This window comes from Typha angustifolia, chromosome 14 (genome assembly GCF_048772165.1).
Source record: "Typha angustifolia cultivar Huaian chromosome 14, ASM4877216v1, whole genome shotgun sequence".
Taxonomy (NCBI): Eukaryota; Viridiplantae; Streptophyta; class Magnoliopsida; order Poales; family Typhaceae; genus Typha; species Typha angustifolia.
Window position 1 is genome coordinate 12,650,294 of NC_133252.1, and position 14,496 is coordinate 12,664,789.

Genomic DNA, 14,496 nt, shown 5'->3' on the forward strand with positions numbered 1-14,496 from the left:
AAATAATTTATAGACCAATTCATCCATTAGCTGCTATATTTGACACTCGGTAAAGGTGATCCTGTCACGTATATATAAGAAATTAGCTGTTACTGCTCCAATATCGATATCGAATCAATTAAGGAAATTAGAATAAATAACTAGGGCAAATTTTAAATTACTCTCTTCTTGTGGTGTCTAAAATTAAACTTAGTATCTGTACCACGATGCTCCAATATGATTTAGACTAATGTGAAACTGTTGACTTTGCTATCTTATATTGAAAAACAAAAGAAGAGGTTGAAATATTTCAAATTTAGAGAATAAGATAAAACAAATCAGTTAATTAGAACGACAAAGGTAATCTTTGAAAATTTCCTTCAATTAATTTTTAAAATTTAATAATTTTATATTATTATAGATTATATGAGAATAAAATATTAACAACTTTTAATTTAAGGCAAAACCAGTTAGACCAATTTATAATATAAGCACAAACTTGCAAGATAATGCATAGTTATCATTTCATTTCCAAAAATTATCCCAAGACATTGCCAATCAATTGTCCTATCAGTATTGACACATGCCCAACTAGGCGGGGTCATTCAAAGTCACAAACTTTTGAAGTTTTCTATCAGGGTAATCAAGTTGCCATCTATTCAAGGGACCCAAGAGTTTGTCATGGGATTCCAACAAGGACCAAGTTGTCCAACAACCCAAGTTGTTTCTTGCAGCTCTAATGATCAAATTAAAGTCCTCCTTTTGTACTTCTCTTGCATCGCTTGACCATTAATAATGTCCGTTCTTTGGAATTTAACCAACAAAAAACATGTCTATTTAGCTCTCAATGAATGGTGTCTAGATCATTTGAGACCATTCGAAACTCGAACACAAACATAAACACGAACCGAGAAAATGATTGAACGAGAGATGAATGATTGGTCTCCCTAACCGATACTGAGTCTTTTTATCTGATCCATTGAAGGGAGAATATTTACTGATCGAGTCTATGGGATTCTCTCTAGGTTAGGTTTGAATAACATCAGCATGGTTGCAAGGTCAAGCCGATAAAAACGAAGCTATGCAAGTGTGGTCTAAATCAGGTCATTCTTATGCTATGCCCACATAAAGTAATGAATAAATGGTTATATCCAATATATATATATATATATATATATATATATATATATATGACATGGTTACCACTTGAATTAGGCAAATGAAGCTTATATATCTTGTTTACATGTTACATTTATGGAAATTAAGAAAAGAAATGAAACCCATCTAATAATTTTGGAAGTACTTTTTATCATTTTAAAATTTTAATCTCGAGTGGTATGTTCACATGCATGATAAAACCTAATCCTGTCACGTCCATTTATTGATAACACTAGTTGCATCTAGCTTGCATGTTTGACGATGATATATATATATATATATATACAAAATTAAGCGGTCGATTTGTAATAAGACTAAAACGTAGGGGGTGATAGGCAAAAAGTTTGACGGAAATGGGCGTTCCTGCTGAGGAATAAAAGAAATTACGGGGTGCTCATCTGCAAAAGAAGAGATGGGTCCTCATCAATTTTCGTGACGAACTTCGGTATCGTTCCGTGATTCCCGAGGTACGTGATTGGGTTGGGAAAAATATTTATCCCGGTTTGGGTCGGCATCACCGACAGCTCGCATCAAAGGAGTCAGTATTAACGTGACCCATCCCCACCGCTTAATCTCGCCCTTTTTCCCCACCTTCTCGCGCTCTTTCTTGCATGTTTCCCTCTCGATCACCACATCCCATGCATGGCATGGCATGACATGAGATGACATGCATGCATGCATGGGATCCTCTTGGACTTTTGGACAAAGTTAGAGTGTGTGAGAGAGAGAGAGAGAGAGAGAAGGAGACTTGTTGTCTGGTAGTGTTAGATAGGGTTAGGGTTCTTGCAGCTTCTCACTTTGTTTGTTTCTATCCCCTACCAGTTTATGTCAGAGAAGGAGAGCAGAACGGTAGGCTGATAACCTCACTCCATCTGTCTAGTTAGAATTATGGCAACTTAATGAGGTTGTAGGAGTTGGCTTGCAAATTGCAATAGGAGGAGGTGGTGGTGGTGGTGGAGGGGATGGAAAGCACAAGTGATTCTGAGAAGAAACCGTCTGAGATTAGTAGAGATGAGAGTTGGGAAGACGGCGACGACAACCGGAGGAACGGCGGGAGCTCCAGCAATAGCACAGTGGAGGAGAACGACCGCAAGGAGCGGTCCGAGTCGGGTTTGGGATCGGTGCGGCAGTACGTCCGGTCCAAGAACCCTAGGCTCCGGTGGACGCCGGATCTCCACCTCGCCTTCATCCACGCCGTCGAGAGGCTGGGCGGCCAAGAACGTAAGTCGAATTAATTAATTCTTCTTCTTTAAGTTTCTTACCATAAATATATCCGGCCGACTTCATTTTTGATCATATATGCAGGAGCAACGCCTAAGTTGGTGCTCCAGTTGATGAATGTTAAGGGGCTTAGCATAGCGCATGTCAAGAGTCATCTACAAGTACCTCAATTGAACCTTAATTAGCCTTTAATATTGAATCTATTATATATTTTGTTTTGTTTGAATAAAATCCTTAATTTTTGGATTTTGCTTGGTATATATATATATTAGATGTATAGGAGCAAGAAGATTGACGATTCCGGTCGAGGTATGCTAGCTTCAAAACTGGCTCCAATTATGGTTTACAATTAATTTTCCTATCCATTTAATGGATCTTTATTTTCCCTTCGTTGATAGTTATACATAGTTCAAAGAGTGCGGTGCAAGGTGGAGATCAGCATCATATGTACAGCCTAAGCCACCTCCCCATGCTACATGATTTTCATCATAGGTCTATTAATGCCTTCTCAAGGTAGTTAAGTGAAGCTTTTGACATCAAGTCATGCTGTTGTTGTTTTTTCTTTCTTTTTTGCCAATTTGGCTCACCATTTAATGATGATTTTGTTCCTTTTTTTTTGTGTCAGGTTTGATGATCCATCATTCAATGGTAATGGATACTGGATGCGCAATCACTTAGTTGGAAGAACCCAAAGTACAATTAGAAGGTTAACTGATATGGAAAGAAGCAATCCAATTCTCTATTCTGGTTGCTCATCCTTAAATGATCAAGCTACTTGCAAACTTGGTACTAAATGCAGCAGTTCCTTCCAATTCTTCCATGATAAAAATTTCGGAGGTGCCCATTCGCAACATGGAGTGGAACAAACAAGTTGTTGCAGTAGCTCGCTAGTCAAAGAGATCAAGCACACAAGTCCACTGATGAGTTTGGAAATGCAAAGGTTGGTGCTAACGAAGAACAAGGATCAGGGACTCGATCTTAGTCTATCACTTGATGTCGGATCGAGGAAGGAGAAGAGAAAATGGGAAGACGAAAAGGTCGATAGTAGCTTATCCCTCTCCTTATTCTCTCCTTCAATGCTAGAAAGAAGCACCAAGTTGAAGGAAGTTGCCAATGATAGTAGAGAGCATGCAAGAGTGACAAGTACTCTAGATCTCACCATATGAATGAAATGTGGTGAGATGTTGTAGTACTTGTCCAAATGAAGGGAAGGTAATGACCAACACCTGTTCTTCTTTTCTTTTTTCTCCCTTCACTTCCTAGTTTGTACTTGTTTGTAGAGGTCTTAGACTACCCTATAATAGTGGCATTGTGGCATTGTGTGTGCCTTCTTGTATGCCTTTCATAATCTAACTCAGGAAACCACATAGAAGGATGGAAGTTAAAAAAGGGTTTAGTTGCACATGCTGTTTGACTGGAAACCAACAACTTGGTTGTGGCTTTTCTTCCTGTGTGACTGAATTATGTATTATGAATGTTGAAAAAGGTTAGGTATCATTGACTTAATTATTGTTCTTTGGTACTTATATTCCTATGCCTCAGGTCGATCTCAACAATTGGAACAGGATCCTATCCCTTTTCACTTGTGCATTTTAATTTCCCTTATGTTTCACTCCAGAAAGTCATAAATTAAGGCTAGACTAATATAGGGGCAAATTTCCTAATTACAAAGACCGATCGTTGTGTAATTTAATCTCTTTCAAGGTTTCTCTAATAGTTCAAGCTTTAAGTAGTAAATTAGTTTCTATCCATACTGTTCTGGTAATGGACAGTCTAATGTATAGCTATAGTAAACTGAACGGTTTTTCTCATTAATTAAGTGCCAGCTTCTTCTCCATTTGCACCTTAGTTGATTTATGTTAAAAATTTCCGTAGCTTAGCATATGTATGAGGCCAACTTTTGCTGATTATAATGAGTGGTCTTTCTTATAGATATGATCATTGTACAGAAAGTATACCTTATTATTCGTATATCAGTCCTTAATAAGATAAATACTTATAGGTATTTTGGCCAACCAAAATTGTAAATGTACATAATCTTTTATGATTCATGCTTTACTAATGGCTCTGATATCTTAAGTTTTGCTAAATGAAACAGATGTTTTTGACTGCCATGTTGCTAATTGAATACAATATCATTCATGTCTACAAACTTTTAATATTGTTAACACACTTACTGTTATAAAAGAACTCATTTCACATCTGTTCATATTGAATCTTATTCGATATAGCAACTATCTGCTTTAGATCCTTAATATCAGGTAACAAGATACATGATAGAAGCTGCTTATATGAATGATGGATGTGAATTACTATCTAGAGAAACGAGAAACTTGTTTCAAAATTTGTTTGACAGCACATTGTTATATAAGAAGGTTCACAAATGATCATATATCATGAGCAAATTTAGTTCTATACTTAGGTCTGCCTATCTGATAATTACTAGCAAGCTTGTATAGCATAATAATTTACCGATGATGATGATGACGACGATGACAACATTAAATTAGTGTTACGGAGTACTAACATTTGAAGGTTCATAATTCTTTCTCAATTTTACCGACAATTTTTTTTACCAATTAATTGAATGGTTCATTCATTCAGATCAAACTCTGTCTGGAAAATAAAAAATAAAAATTTGACACACATTGAAATATGTGTTTAACTTTTGACTTTCTGGTAAACCAGTTGAATATAAATTTAACCACATTATCAAATCTTGCAAACAAAAGCTAGATGTCTATAACCAAGAAGCAAAAGAACATAAGGAGATCCACACCTTCAAAATGAAGTTATAGTTGACAAAATTGAACCAACAATTGTTTAATCTGTGCATGATGAACTAAGCTAAAAGCTATAAAGAAAGATCTTAATCCCTAAAATCCTATATAAAAATATTATACATTAATCGAAACAAATCTATTATAGTCGTAATATATGCATAACTAGTTTATGAACTGTGCAAGCACAGTTCGCATGAAGTGATCCGCGAGAGCTTTGTATGTTGCTTGCGATGGATGAACCGAATCCCAGAACATAAATTTCGAGGGAGATGGACACGTCAGACTCCGAGAGTTGCACAGTGGCCCCATCTCGAACAACCCACTCCCGCAGCAGCCACGTGTCGTCTCAACAAAACCTGAAACATATGAAATACGCATCAAACTTGAATATCCATAGAATACACAAGATATACTCGTAGTAGTCCTTAATTACCATATTTTGTAGGGTTGTTGATCATATCCATCAACGGCTCATATATGTCCACGTATGCGATCTTGGCCTTCATCGACGAATCTCGAGGTGGCCAACGGAACCAACCCGACCCAAGAGAAGCTTGTAGCCTCTCAATGGCGACCTTGAGTTCGGCGTTGTAAATTACGGCAGCCTCGTTTTGATGTTCGATGCACGTACGATGGAATAAACGAGTCGGGTTCGGATCCGAACCCGGTTGCATGAACTGCAGGGTCATTTGGAGGGGAATGCATCCAATTGGTGGAAGCCCTGAGACTGCGAATTTTCGTGCACCCATGTTGTATAGTTGCTGCATATGATCATCACCAAATCGAAAGTTACACGTACTTCAAGAAATTAATTTACTTCTGAAGTTAAATTGACGAGAAATTAAACGAACACTACCTTAATAAGAGATTGAAGTTTTCCCAGGAGAAAGCTATGGTACTCATGAAGTGTATACGTCTTACTCCTTAATTGAATCAGATAATAGTTCACCATTAGGTCATTAGACCCAGCTCCAATGACAAACATTGCATCTTGCACAATCTTCTTCACCTTCTCCTCCCCTAACAACTCTTTCATCTCCTCGACGTACGCCTTAAAGTTCTCCACCTGCACTCCAATGGTCTCTACGTTCGATAACTCGGCGGTTAAGTCGTCGAACCCGGACCCGGCCGACGCGAAGCTAACTCCGGTGGCGAGATCGACGCTGGTCGAGTTACGAGCATTATATGGGGGAAGGAAATCCTTGAGTCCTAATGAGGAGACGAGGAAGTCGGTGATGAGTTTGCCGTCGGAGAACCGCCCAGTCGGGACGTGGTTGGGGAAGTCTACGCCGTAAGGCGGGTGGCTCGCCTTGACGAAGGTCGAAAGGTGGTTGTTGTTGCCGGCGTCTAACGTGGAGTCCCCGAAGGCGAAGACGGCAGAGATGTTATGCTGCGCGGAGCCTTCTGAAAGAGAGACGATGGTGGAGATCAAGAGGACGAGGAAGAAGAAGGTGCTTAGCTTCATCTTCTGCATAGCTAATAACTTTTGGTGTACAACGTTTACATATCTACATATAGAGGGGAGTAGGATGTATCCGAGTTAATTTGAGATTAGGCATCGATTATAATTCGGATTCGGTTAGTGGACAGACCTTAACGGGAAAGAATTCCTGGTGGAACGGGGAAAAATAAGAACAAATCGGGTTAGCCGAGTAAGCTTGTCATCAAGAATCGTGCTGGGCCTATTTGGGTTTGTACTGGATCTGGCCCAATACTGTTAGAATATTTATTTCATAGAAAAGAAAACAAAATACCAATATCAACTATATTATTATAACAAAGTCAATCCCCAAGAGAGAGTTGACTAAGTACACGAGATCGAAACAAACAAATTAGACTATTATTGAATCGCATTCTTTGACTGAGAACGTACGCCATCTACCGAGTAATCAATCTTACAACAGCATCAGCCTTCCTCCTCGCCTTTGCACTCCCAGTTGCCACCAAGCCCTGAAGAGAAGGAACACTACGTGGATTCATCAACAAACACTTGCCCATTTCCTCTCCCCCAATATCCCTGCATAATTTTAAGAGCACACATATAGAATTTTCCTTCCCTTTTTCTGACCCAAATCTTATCAACTCCACTAGTATGCGCACCACCACCATCTTGTTCTCCCCTATCGCCTTCACCCCCTCCGCGCACCCACATACCATCGCAAGCACGGAGAGCGCATCGTCCGTCACGCCGGCCTTGTCGTCCATCAACAACCCCACCAGCAATGGCACGGCCCCCGCCGACACTATCGACGCCTTACTGCCGGCATATGTCGCAAGGTTATAGAGTGCGGTGCAGGCGTCCCTCTTGCCGGTTGCTGTGCCGTCCCGAAGCAACCCTACTAGCCCCTCGATCGCCTCGGGCCGTGAACCAATGGCAACCTTGCATTCATGAATCGCGGAGAGGCTGAAAAGGGTCGCCGCGGCGTTCTCCCTCGCCTCCATCTCGATTCCGTCTCTGAGCACCTTGACGATGGCGTCGATCGCGCCGGCCGACATGATTAACTTCTTGTTGTTTTCGTAGATGGAAAGATTGAGCAACGCGGTCACTGCATTTTCTTGGGTCCGAGCGTCGCTGGAGCTTAACAGGGCGACCAGGAACGGAATGGCGCCGGCCTCGGCAATAATTTGCCGGTGATCCATCCCAGTCTTCGCGAGCAGCCGCACCTCGTATGTCGCTTGCCGCTGGGCATCCGGCGAGCCGGTCACCAATTTTCCCGCCAAGAACTCCGCTGTCATCCTAACGGCCTCCACCGCAGTCTTCACCACCTTAATATGATCAACGGCATGCGCAGCAGCGGCGGCGATAATAGAATCCTCATCTTGATCCCTGAAGCGTAGCGGAACGTTGTTCTCTTTGCACCATTGATCAATTAAGCTCTTTAGAGCATAATTCGGTATCAACGCCATATGAATGAGCTTCTTCCCGCTCTTCGGACATGCGCGGTGCCCGGAATCGATCCACCGTTTGATCGAGCCCCGCTCGTAGGTCTGCCCGGACGCGACGATCACTGGGTCTCGCATCAAATCGAGGCTTATCGGGCACCGGAACTCGTCGGGAATATTAAACACAATAGATGCTGCCTTCGCCCGCTCCGGCGCGGTGATCATCTTATTTGGTCCGCTACTGCACCGGAATATCACCGACATCGAGAAGGTAACTACGGCAATGAGCCTATCAATATTTGAAACGGCGATGATGCCGCCGGTGCCGGCTTGTTTCGGGATCTCGGCCTCGAGCCGCCTTACCTCTTCTTGGTAATCAGCCATGCTCTGCAAATTTAGCCTACACATGATCTCCTCCACCTTCTTGCAATCAGAGCTACCACCCATGACTTTAATTATCTCCTCCCGTAGCCCTACCTCTTGGGGGTCAACGAATAAACTGGCGCGCTTCGCCTGCCGGTGGACTAGCTCGACTTGCTCGAGCGAGTCGCCGGAAAGTTGTAATAGACTCACTGGTAGGATGTCGAGGGCTCGGCCGAGCTCCTTGCTACATGCGTACAATTTTTGGGAGAATAATTCGGCATATAACAGAGTCCAGAGCGCGCTGCCGGAGGAGATCTCCTCGACGATGGACTTAGTCCGGCGGACAACGGAGAATAACTCTGTGAGGCAGAGGATAGAGGAGGTGGGCAGAGGAGACTTGGATTCCCGAATATCCTCGAAAAGCACGGATAAGAGACTCATCATCCGGGCGGCTGACGAGATGTTGCGCGATTGGAGGAACCGCGCATCTACGGCGGCCGACGCCACCTCGGCCGACGCGCGGAGCAATGACTCAAGAAGACAAGCAGAGGGGGGGAATCCGGAGATCATTGGAAGAGGGATAAAATTTGGTCAATTCAACAAAAGGATTTGGAATAAGGACCCACGGGGAGGATAAGATACATTCGGATTAAAGAGGGAAGGAATTTGGCCGTTATTATTTGTTTGTGTAGTAGACGGCGAAATAAGGAATAGTCAAAGAATGCGGGAGGGTGCCACGTGGATAGAAGGGAAGGCTTAGAGGAGTTGGTTATAATTAGCGCCTATTTTTATTTATTTTCTTCGAGGTCTGGATAGCCAACGGCCAACCGCCTCCGTTTCGGGACGTAGACTTCGAAGCCAAAGCAAATCGATCCTAGACGAAATATACGACTCTAATTTCCGAGAAATAAATTCTATAAGTACGTAACAGCAAGAAGTGCTAGTACGATAAAGTTCACGCTAATTAATAATGCAAATTAACCAACACATCATCATCCAACATAGGCAGTATATACTGCTCCCCATAGTTTCCTCCATCAAGGGATAGAAAGAAAAAATTATTGTTGGGATTCATAAGCTAGCCATGGCGGTCTAGCATAGATCATCACATTACGAGATCGAAATCTCCAGAATAATTCGAAGCCTCAGAAGTTGTTGAAGGAGAAGTGATCAGCAAAGTTTCCTTGGGTTTGATGGATGATATTTCGCTTTTGCTGATACCACGGCTGCTGAAGGTTCAACTGAGATATATGGAGCATCCTCAAATAGTGCAACTCATTGTTAACATTTGCTGTTTTAGCTACAAAAAATTCCACCAAAAAATAAAAAATAAATTCACCAGTATATAAAAAGACAAGTGATTAATTCTAAAGTTATCTTTTGTTTTCATTACTTTGCTTACCTTGTTTGTAAGATAACTCTCGCCTCCTATTGGCTATGTTCTCCTTTAGTTCATCATTCTCTTTCTTCAGCTGAATCCGTTTGTCAGAATAATGCTCCATCACAGTGGGAAGCCTTTGCAACTCTAACTGCAAATATATAAAGATAAATATAAGAGAAGTTTAGTTCATATGTGCAAAACTTTAACTCTTTTAAGTGATACGTATATGGTGGTGTGAATATTAATTGTAGTCTACGTATAGAACCTGGATAGGCACTGTGAGCATAAGATTGTAGTTAATGAACACCATTATCACATTTGTCGCACATATTTATGAGTTTGACTAGTTATGCATCCATTTATGAATATACGGACTCTTTTAGAAGGTATGGGTGACTACATCTTTCCGGTTTTATACATATTTTGCCATTGAAAAGTTTCAAATGAACATCTATCTCATAGTTCTTCCAAAAATAACATTTGCCCTAGAAACTTAATTAGAAAACTTAGAAATCTATATCATTGTCACTCCAAATATTATAAAGTAACACACTGATATCATAGAAATCCATGAAAAGTTCAGGAATAATCTATATCATAAAATGTTTTGATGAATATGGTAACATGGATCATATTTAAAACTCTCGAACCGGTAGATATATAAAACATCCTATAAATTTTTTTTGTTGTGTTACTGATTATTGCTGCAAGAGACCATATATAATGGTTAACCAACATTCCTCGCTCAATAATTTTTTTTCTTAAAAAGATAAGAGTTTGAAATGTTATGCGTGCTTTTCGAAAAAAAAAAATAAATAGAGAAGAAAACAATTAGATGCTTAGTTTGTACTTATTGTTCTATTTATTGTCTGCCAAAAGAAAACTTATTAGTTTTAATTTATTTAAGAAACCCTTTTGAATCATCAAAAGAATGATTTCCATTTCTGGTGGTAAATCACAATCCCTAATTTCAACCATTATATTTAGTGCCCTGTGAAATCTAATTATATATATCTGACAGATCGATTATCTAGTGATAGATATACTGCTCAAATACGATAATTATTATTTTGTCGTACGCATCTCATTGTATGTAGAGCAAACTATTCTCATTATTGTTGCAAAAATTACTCAAGTCGCTAAACTTTACTACATAAACATGCAAGTTAATTTATGTGCATGACATGCTAACTTGATGTGTTTACCGACAAATTGTTGCATTTTTCCTCGAGTTCTAACTGCTTTAGCTCCTTCTTGGTCTGGCAACGTTGACTGGATAATCTATTTCTCTCGAGTCTGCCATTACCATATTGAAAATTAACGAATTAACAAATATATCAATCTAAATTCTTCATCTTCTCATAAAAAGTGTTTATAAAATTCGATGGATAAAGATTAAAATCACAACAAAAGAAGTTATACCAATGTGAAAGTCTACAATTTAGGTCAAGTCACCTTCTAAGCCTTCTAGGATCGAGAGGATGCTCCTCAGATGATCGACGAGCGACATTGTTGGGGCTTATGTTAGCCTCAGGTCTTGTATTGCCTAGTGAGCTCATTGGCTGTAATGTTGACCTATTTCTTTCAGCCGATTGGCCCATGAGGCTCGTTGTGACTTGCTCTATTATTTTCTCTTTTCCCTTTCCATTGCTTGGCACCACACTCGAGCTTGCTTCCGTCTTCTCTTTCATCTCCGTCATCTCCAACGTAAAGTTCCTAAAATCATATTTGCATTAGTTTTTGACAAAAAAGAATAGTGTATCAATGTGGCATACTATGCAAATATTACATCTCATGAGAGAAAAAAGACATCTAAATAAACAAATAGAAAGTATAAGAAGAAGAAGAAGAAGAAGAAGAAGAAGAAGAGAAGACTACTCACATGACTTCAAATTATAAGGCTCTCTTCTCTCTCAAAAGTAACTCCCATGTGAGGGACTATATAGGCTGAGGAGATAAAAACACATACGAACTTAATTATTGCGCTACTAGTATCTTCCTAGGAGTTAGAATTACTGCAAGTTTGGACAATATCTGACACAAGCTTTTATTCCAGGCACCAAAATATAGACCATTGACTTCGAAATCATCACGCTATATATATATATATATATATATATATATATATAAGAATAGGTCACACAATCACTTCATTTTTGCGGTTAGAACCTGCATATACGTACCTGTAAATTAATTAATATGGGTTCTCATGTACATTATATTCTCATACATTAATTTGCAACTCTACGTTATATTCTCCTACACTAACGAGACAGCTGTTATATTTATTTAGTAGGTTTTATTGCAATTATCTTGTAAGGTGAAACATCGACAAGTTCTAGAGGGAAAGAATCTTCCATTAAATGTCTCTATACAGTTGTGACCATTTAGTAACGGCTATTCAACTTGCCCGTATTTGTCACTAGATACGACATAGTTCATGAAGCAGAGCTAGTGAAAATTAATTTCAAAGCTTGCTAAAAAAGCACTAAGCAATTATTCTCTTTCCTTAAGTTTTCATTGTACCCTTGTTAAACATCACTGTTTCTCTCTCACCCAATCCCTTTCCCACAGTGTCATCTGCTCAACTATTTAATGGTATATTGTATGAATGGATCACTAGAGTCAACGGTATATTGTTTGTGTAGCATTGGCAATATTTCAAGTGTTATTCCCGTTAAGCATGGAATACAAATGTTAATTAGTTTCACCCATTAATCATAATTCTAACATTCAAATTACATATTCATACTACTTCGATCAAAGAGCTCGTCCAAATTAGCAATTTTTATTTTGGTTATACAAGGACTTTATATATACAATGTATATATTACTTCTCTATTTTGGTGCATCCTAAGGCCATTGCCTTTTAGGCCTGTTTGGATTAACTGGCCCAGAAGAGCAGCAATTTTGTTGGCCATAGAGGCCTGCAGGTATTTCCAGCAATAGGATACTTGGCCTGCTACGATAGTTTGCAAATACATCAAATTAATAGCCTTTCTGCAATAATTAGGGCCAAATATATGTGGTAATACGCAAAACATTCCATTGTAAAAATGTTCATCTATCTAATATCATCTTATATATTTTACGTCGTTGTCTAGTAGTGATCTCTGGAACTTCTCTTCTCATATGTATTAGTATATATTGCAGCCACCCGAGAGAAGGTCTTGGTAGTAGAAGAATAGCCAATTAGTAATCCGAGTACTTAGTAATTATTTGACTATTTTCTTTTTTCTTTGATTCTGAACTTAAATTGGAATTCAAATTAAATGATCAATTTAGCTAAACACCTAACAATAGAGATAAGATGGGAGACTTATTGCATTGTAGTAAACCTTAATTACGACAATCGAATTATGTGCCCATATATACATACATATAGCTCTAAGCTCAAGAACTCTACTAACTCCCCTTCTTCCATATGTGGCTCTAAGCTCAAGAACTCAAGCTAACTGAGCCCTGCTCACTTAACCTCATGCATCACTGAGCCAGCCGAAGCTTTCCCTTTGAATCCGACCACACTTTGTTCTACCATTTGCGTGCTAATTTGATCCACCTCCTCTCGTTGAAGCCTTCGAATTCGCCTCAAGTAGAGGCAAAGGAATAGAAAAGAGAGGAAGAGGGCAAAGAGAATTACTAGAATCAGCAGCATAATCTCTCCATGCACCATATAGCTGCTGTCTTCAGTTAAGTACTTCACCTGAGTCACTGGAGCCATGTGTGAAACTCGACCACTTCCCTTTAGTTCTTCTATATAAGTGGATAGGTGAGAGATCGAGAGAGGGAGAGCCTAAACTAAGGATGAGTTGAGTGAGGACTTAGAACTTCTCTTTCAGCCGCCAGTAATTATGTGAAAGAGAAGAGATGTGATCTATATAGGAAGCGTGTGGATAAAATCAATCTTTGTTACATTAAACCTCACTTATTATTTAACGTAAATATGGGGAAGAGTTTATACAGGAAAACCTGACTTAGTCACTCAGATCAACTCCCATGTTTCACATGTGTGGTTGGATCTGTCAGCTTTAGTGAGTTGCTGTGACTCACTACCTTTCAGTATGTCCAGGGGGACCGAGGAAAAAATATACCATACCAACTGATTAGTTAGTCATTACGAAGTCAATTCTTCACGTTGTAATAGATGCCAGCTTAACTATTTTTAGAGTAGTCGGTGAGTTAATATGATACAACAATCAATACCCTGATGCGGTAGATCGAAGTCCATTTGTGTTTGGATGCATAACCATTAGCCAATTAAGTGTACTGGGACCACTGACGATAAGGTTATCAATTATTTCATGAGAAAGACTATGAATCTGGTACAAACCAACCACATGTTGTATGCTGCCATGAGCTACGTTACTCATGCTCTAAACTAACTTCATATTTTGCCTCATCAAGTACAAGCAATAGATGCGTAATATAGAAACTACAAAGACAAGCATCCAAACTCTGATGTCAATGTCTGAACCGGGATTGGAATCTTACTTAGTGTGTAAGATTGTAAGTGATATTTCAAAGCGAAATTTTATTCATCTTTTTATCCGGAGACTAGGAGAGTCAACTTGAGTACCTAACCTACAAATGTAAAATTATTAGTAGAAAAACTTAGGATTCTTCCTAGTAGATTTATAGATTTAAATATAGAATAATTTTCATTTTACCTCTAAACTGTCACCTTTTTTCATTTGACCATTTCTATTATAGAGATGTGATGTACTAAAA

The 14,496-nt window shown here is 39.4% G+C and overlaps 3 protein-coding genes across 3 annotated transcripts; 1 reads left to right on the forward strand and 2 right to left on the reverse strand.

The window, feature by feature from the left end:
• Positions 1-1,947: 1,947 nt before the first annotated feature.
• Positions 1,948-4,068, forward strand: LOC140776105 (uncharacterized). Its single transcript, XM_073119681.1, has 6 exons — positions 1,948-1,986; positions 2,073-2,358; positions 2,443-2,519; positions 2,631-2,667; positions 2,757-2,871; positions 2,984-4,068. The coding sequence occupies exons 1-6, from the start codon at positions 1,963-1,965 to the stop codon at positions 3,522-3,524; spliced, it is 1,080 nt and encodes a 359-aa protein (XP_072975782.1). The 5' UTR covers positions 1,948-1,962; the 3' UTR covers positions 3,525-4,068.
• Positions 4,069-5,303: 1,235 nt separating this feature from the next.
• LOC140775755 (GDSL esterase/lipase At2g40250-like) lies at positions 5,304-6,615 on the reverse strand. Its single transcript, XM_073119172.1, has 3 exons — positions 5,998-6,615; positions 5,575-5,902; positions 5,304-5,497 (listed from the first exon to the last, which is right to left on the reverse strand). Exons 1-3 carry the CDS (start codon positions 6,613-6,615, stop codon positions 5,304-5,306), a joined length of 1,140 nt encoding a protein of 379 aa, XP_072975273.1.
• Positions 6,616-6,860: 245 nt separating this feature from the next.
• Positions 6,861-8,987, reverse strand: LOC140776124 (U-box domain-containing protein 1-like). Its single transcript, XM_073119707.1, has one exon. The coding sequence runs from the start codon at positions 8,955-8,957 to the stop codon at positions 7,020-7,022; it is 1,938 nt and encodes a 645-aa protein (XP_072975808.1). The 5' UTR covers positions 8,958-8,987; the 3' UTR covers positions 6,861-7,019.
• Between the last annotated feature and the right edge of the window lie 5,509 nt (positions 8,988-14,496).

Excerpts from the sequence above, each read along its gene's own strand:
- LOC140776105 (XM_073119681.1), top strand. The coding sequence starts at position 1,963 with ATGTCAGAGAAGGAGAGCAGAACG. Across the intron at positions 2,520-2,630 it reads ATGTCAAGAGTCATCTACAA|ATGTATAGGAGCAAGAAGAT; the intron begins GTACCTCAATTG and ends TATATATATTAG. Across the intron at positions 2,872-2,983 it reads TCTATTAATGCCTTCTCAAG|GTTTGATGATCCATCATTCA; the intron begins GTAGTTAAGTGA and ends TTTTTGTGTCAG.
- LOC140775755 (XM_073119172.1), bottom strand. The coding sequence starts at position 6,615 with ATGCAGAAGATGAAGCTAAGCACCTTCTTCTTCCTCGTCCTCTTGATC. Across the intron at positions 5,903-5,997 it reads AACTTCAATCTCTTATTAAG|CAACTATACAACATGGGTGC; the intron begins GTAGTGTTCGTT and ends GATCATATGCAG. Across the intron at positions 5,498-5,574 it reads CAACAACCCTACAAAATATG|GTTTTGTTGAGACGACACGT; the intron begins GTAATTAAGGAC and ends CATATGTTTCAG.
- LOC140776124 (XM_073119707.1), bottom strand. The coding sequence starts at position 8,957 with ATGATCTCCGGATTCCCCCCCTCTGCTTGTCTTCTTGAGTCATTGCTC.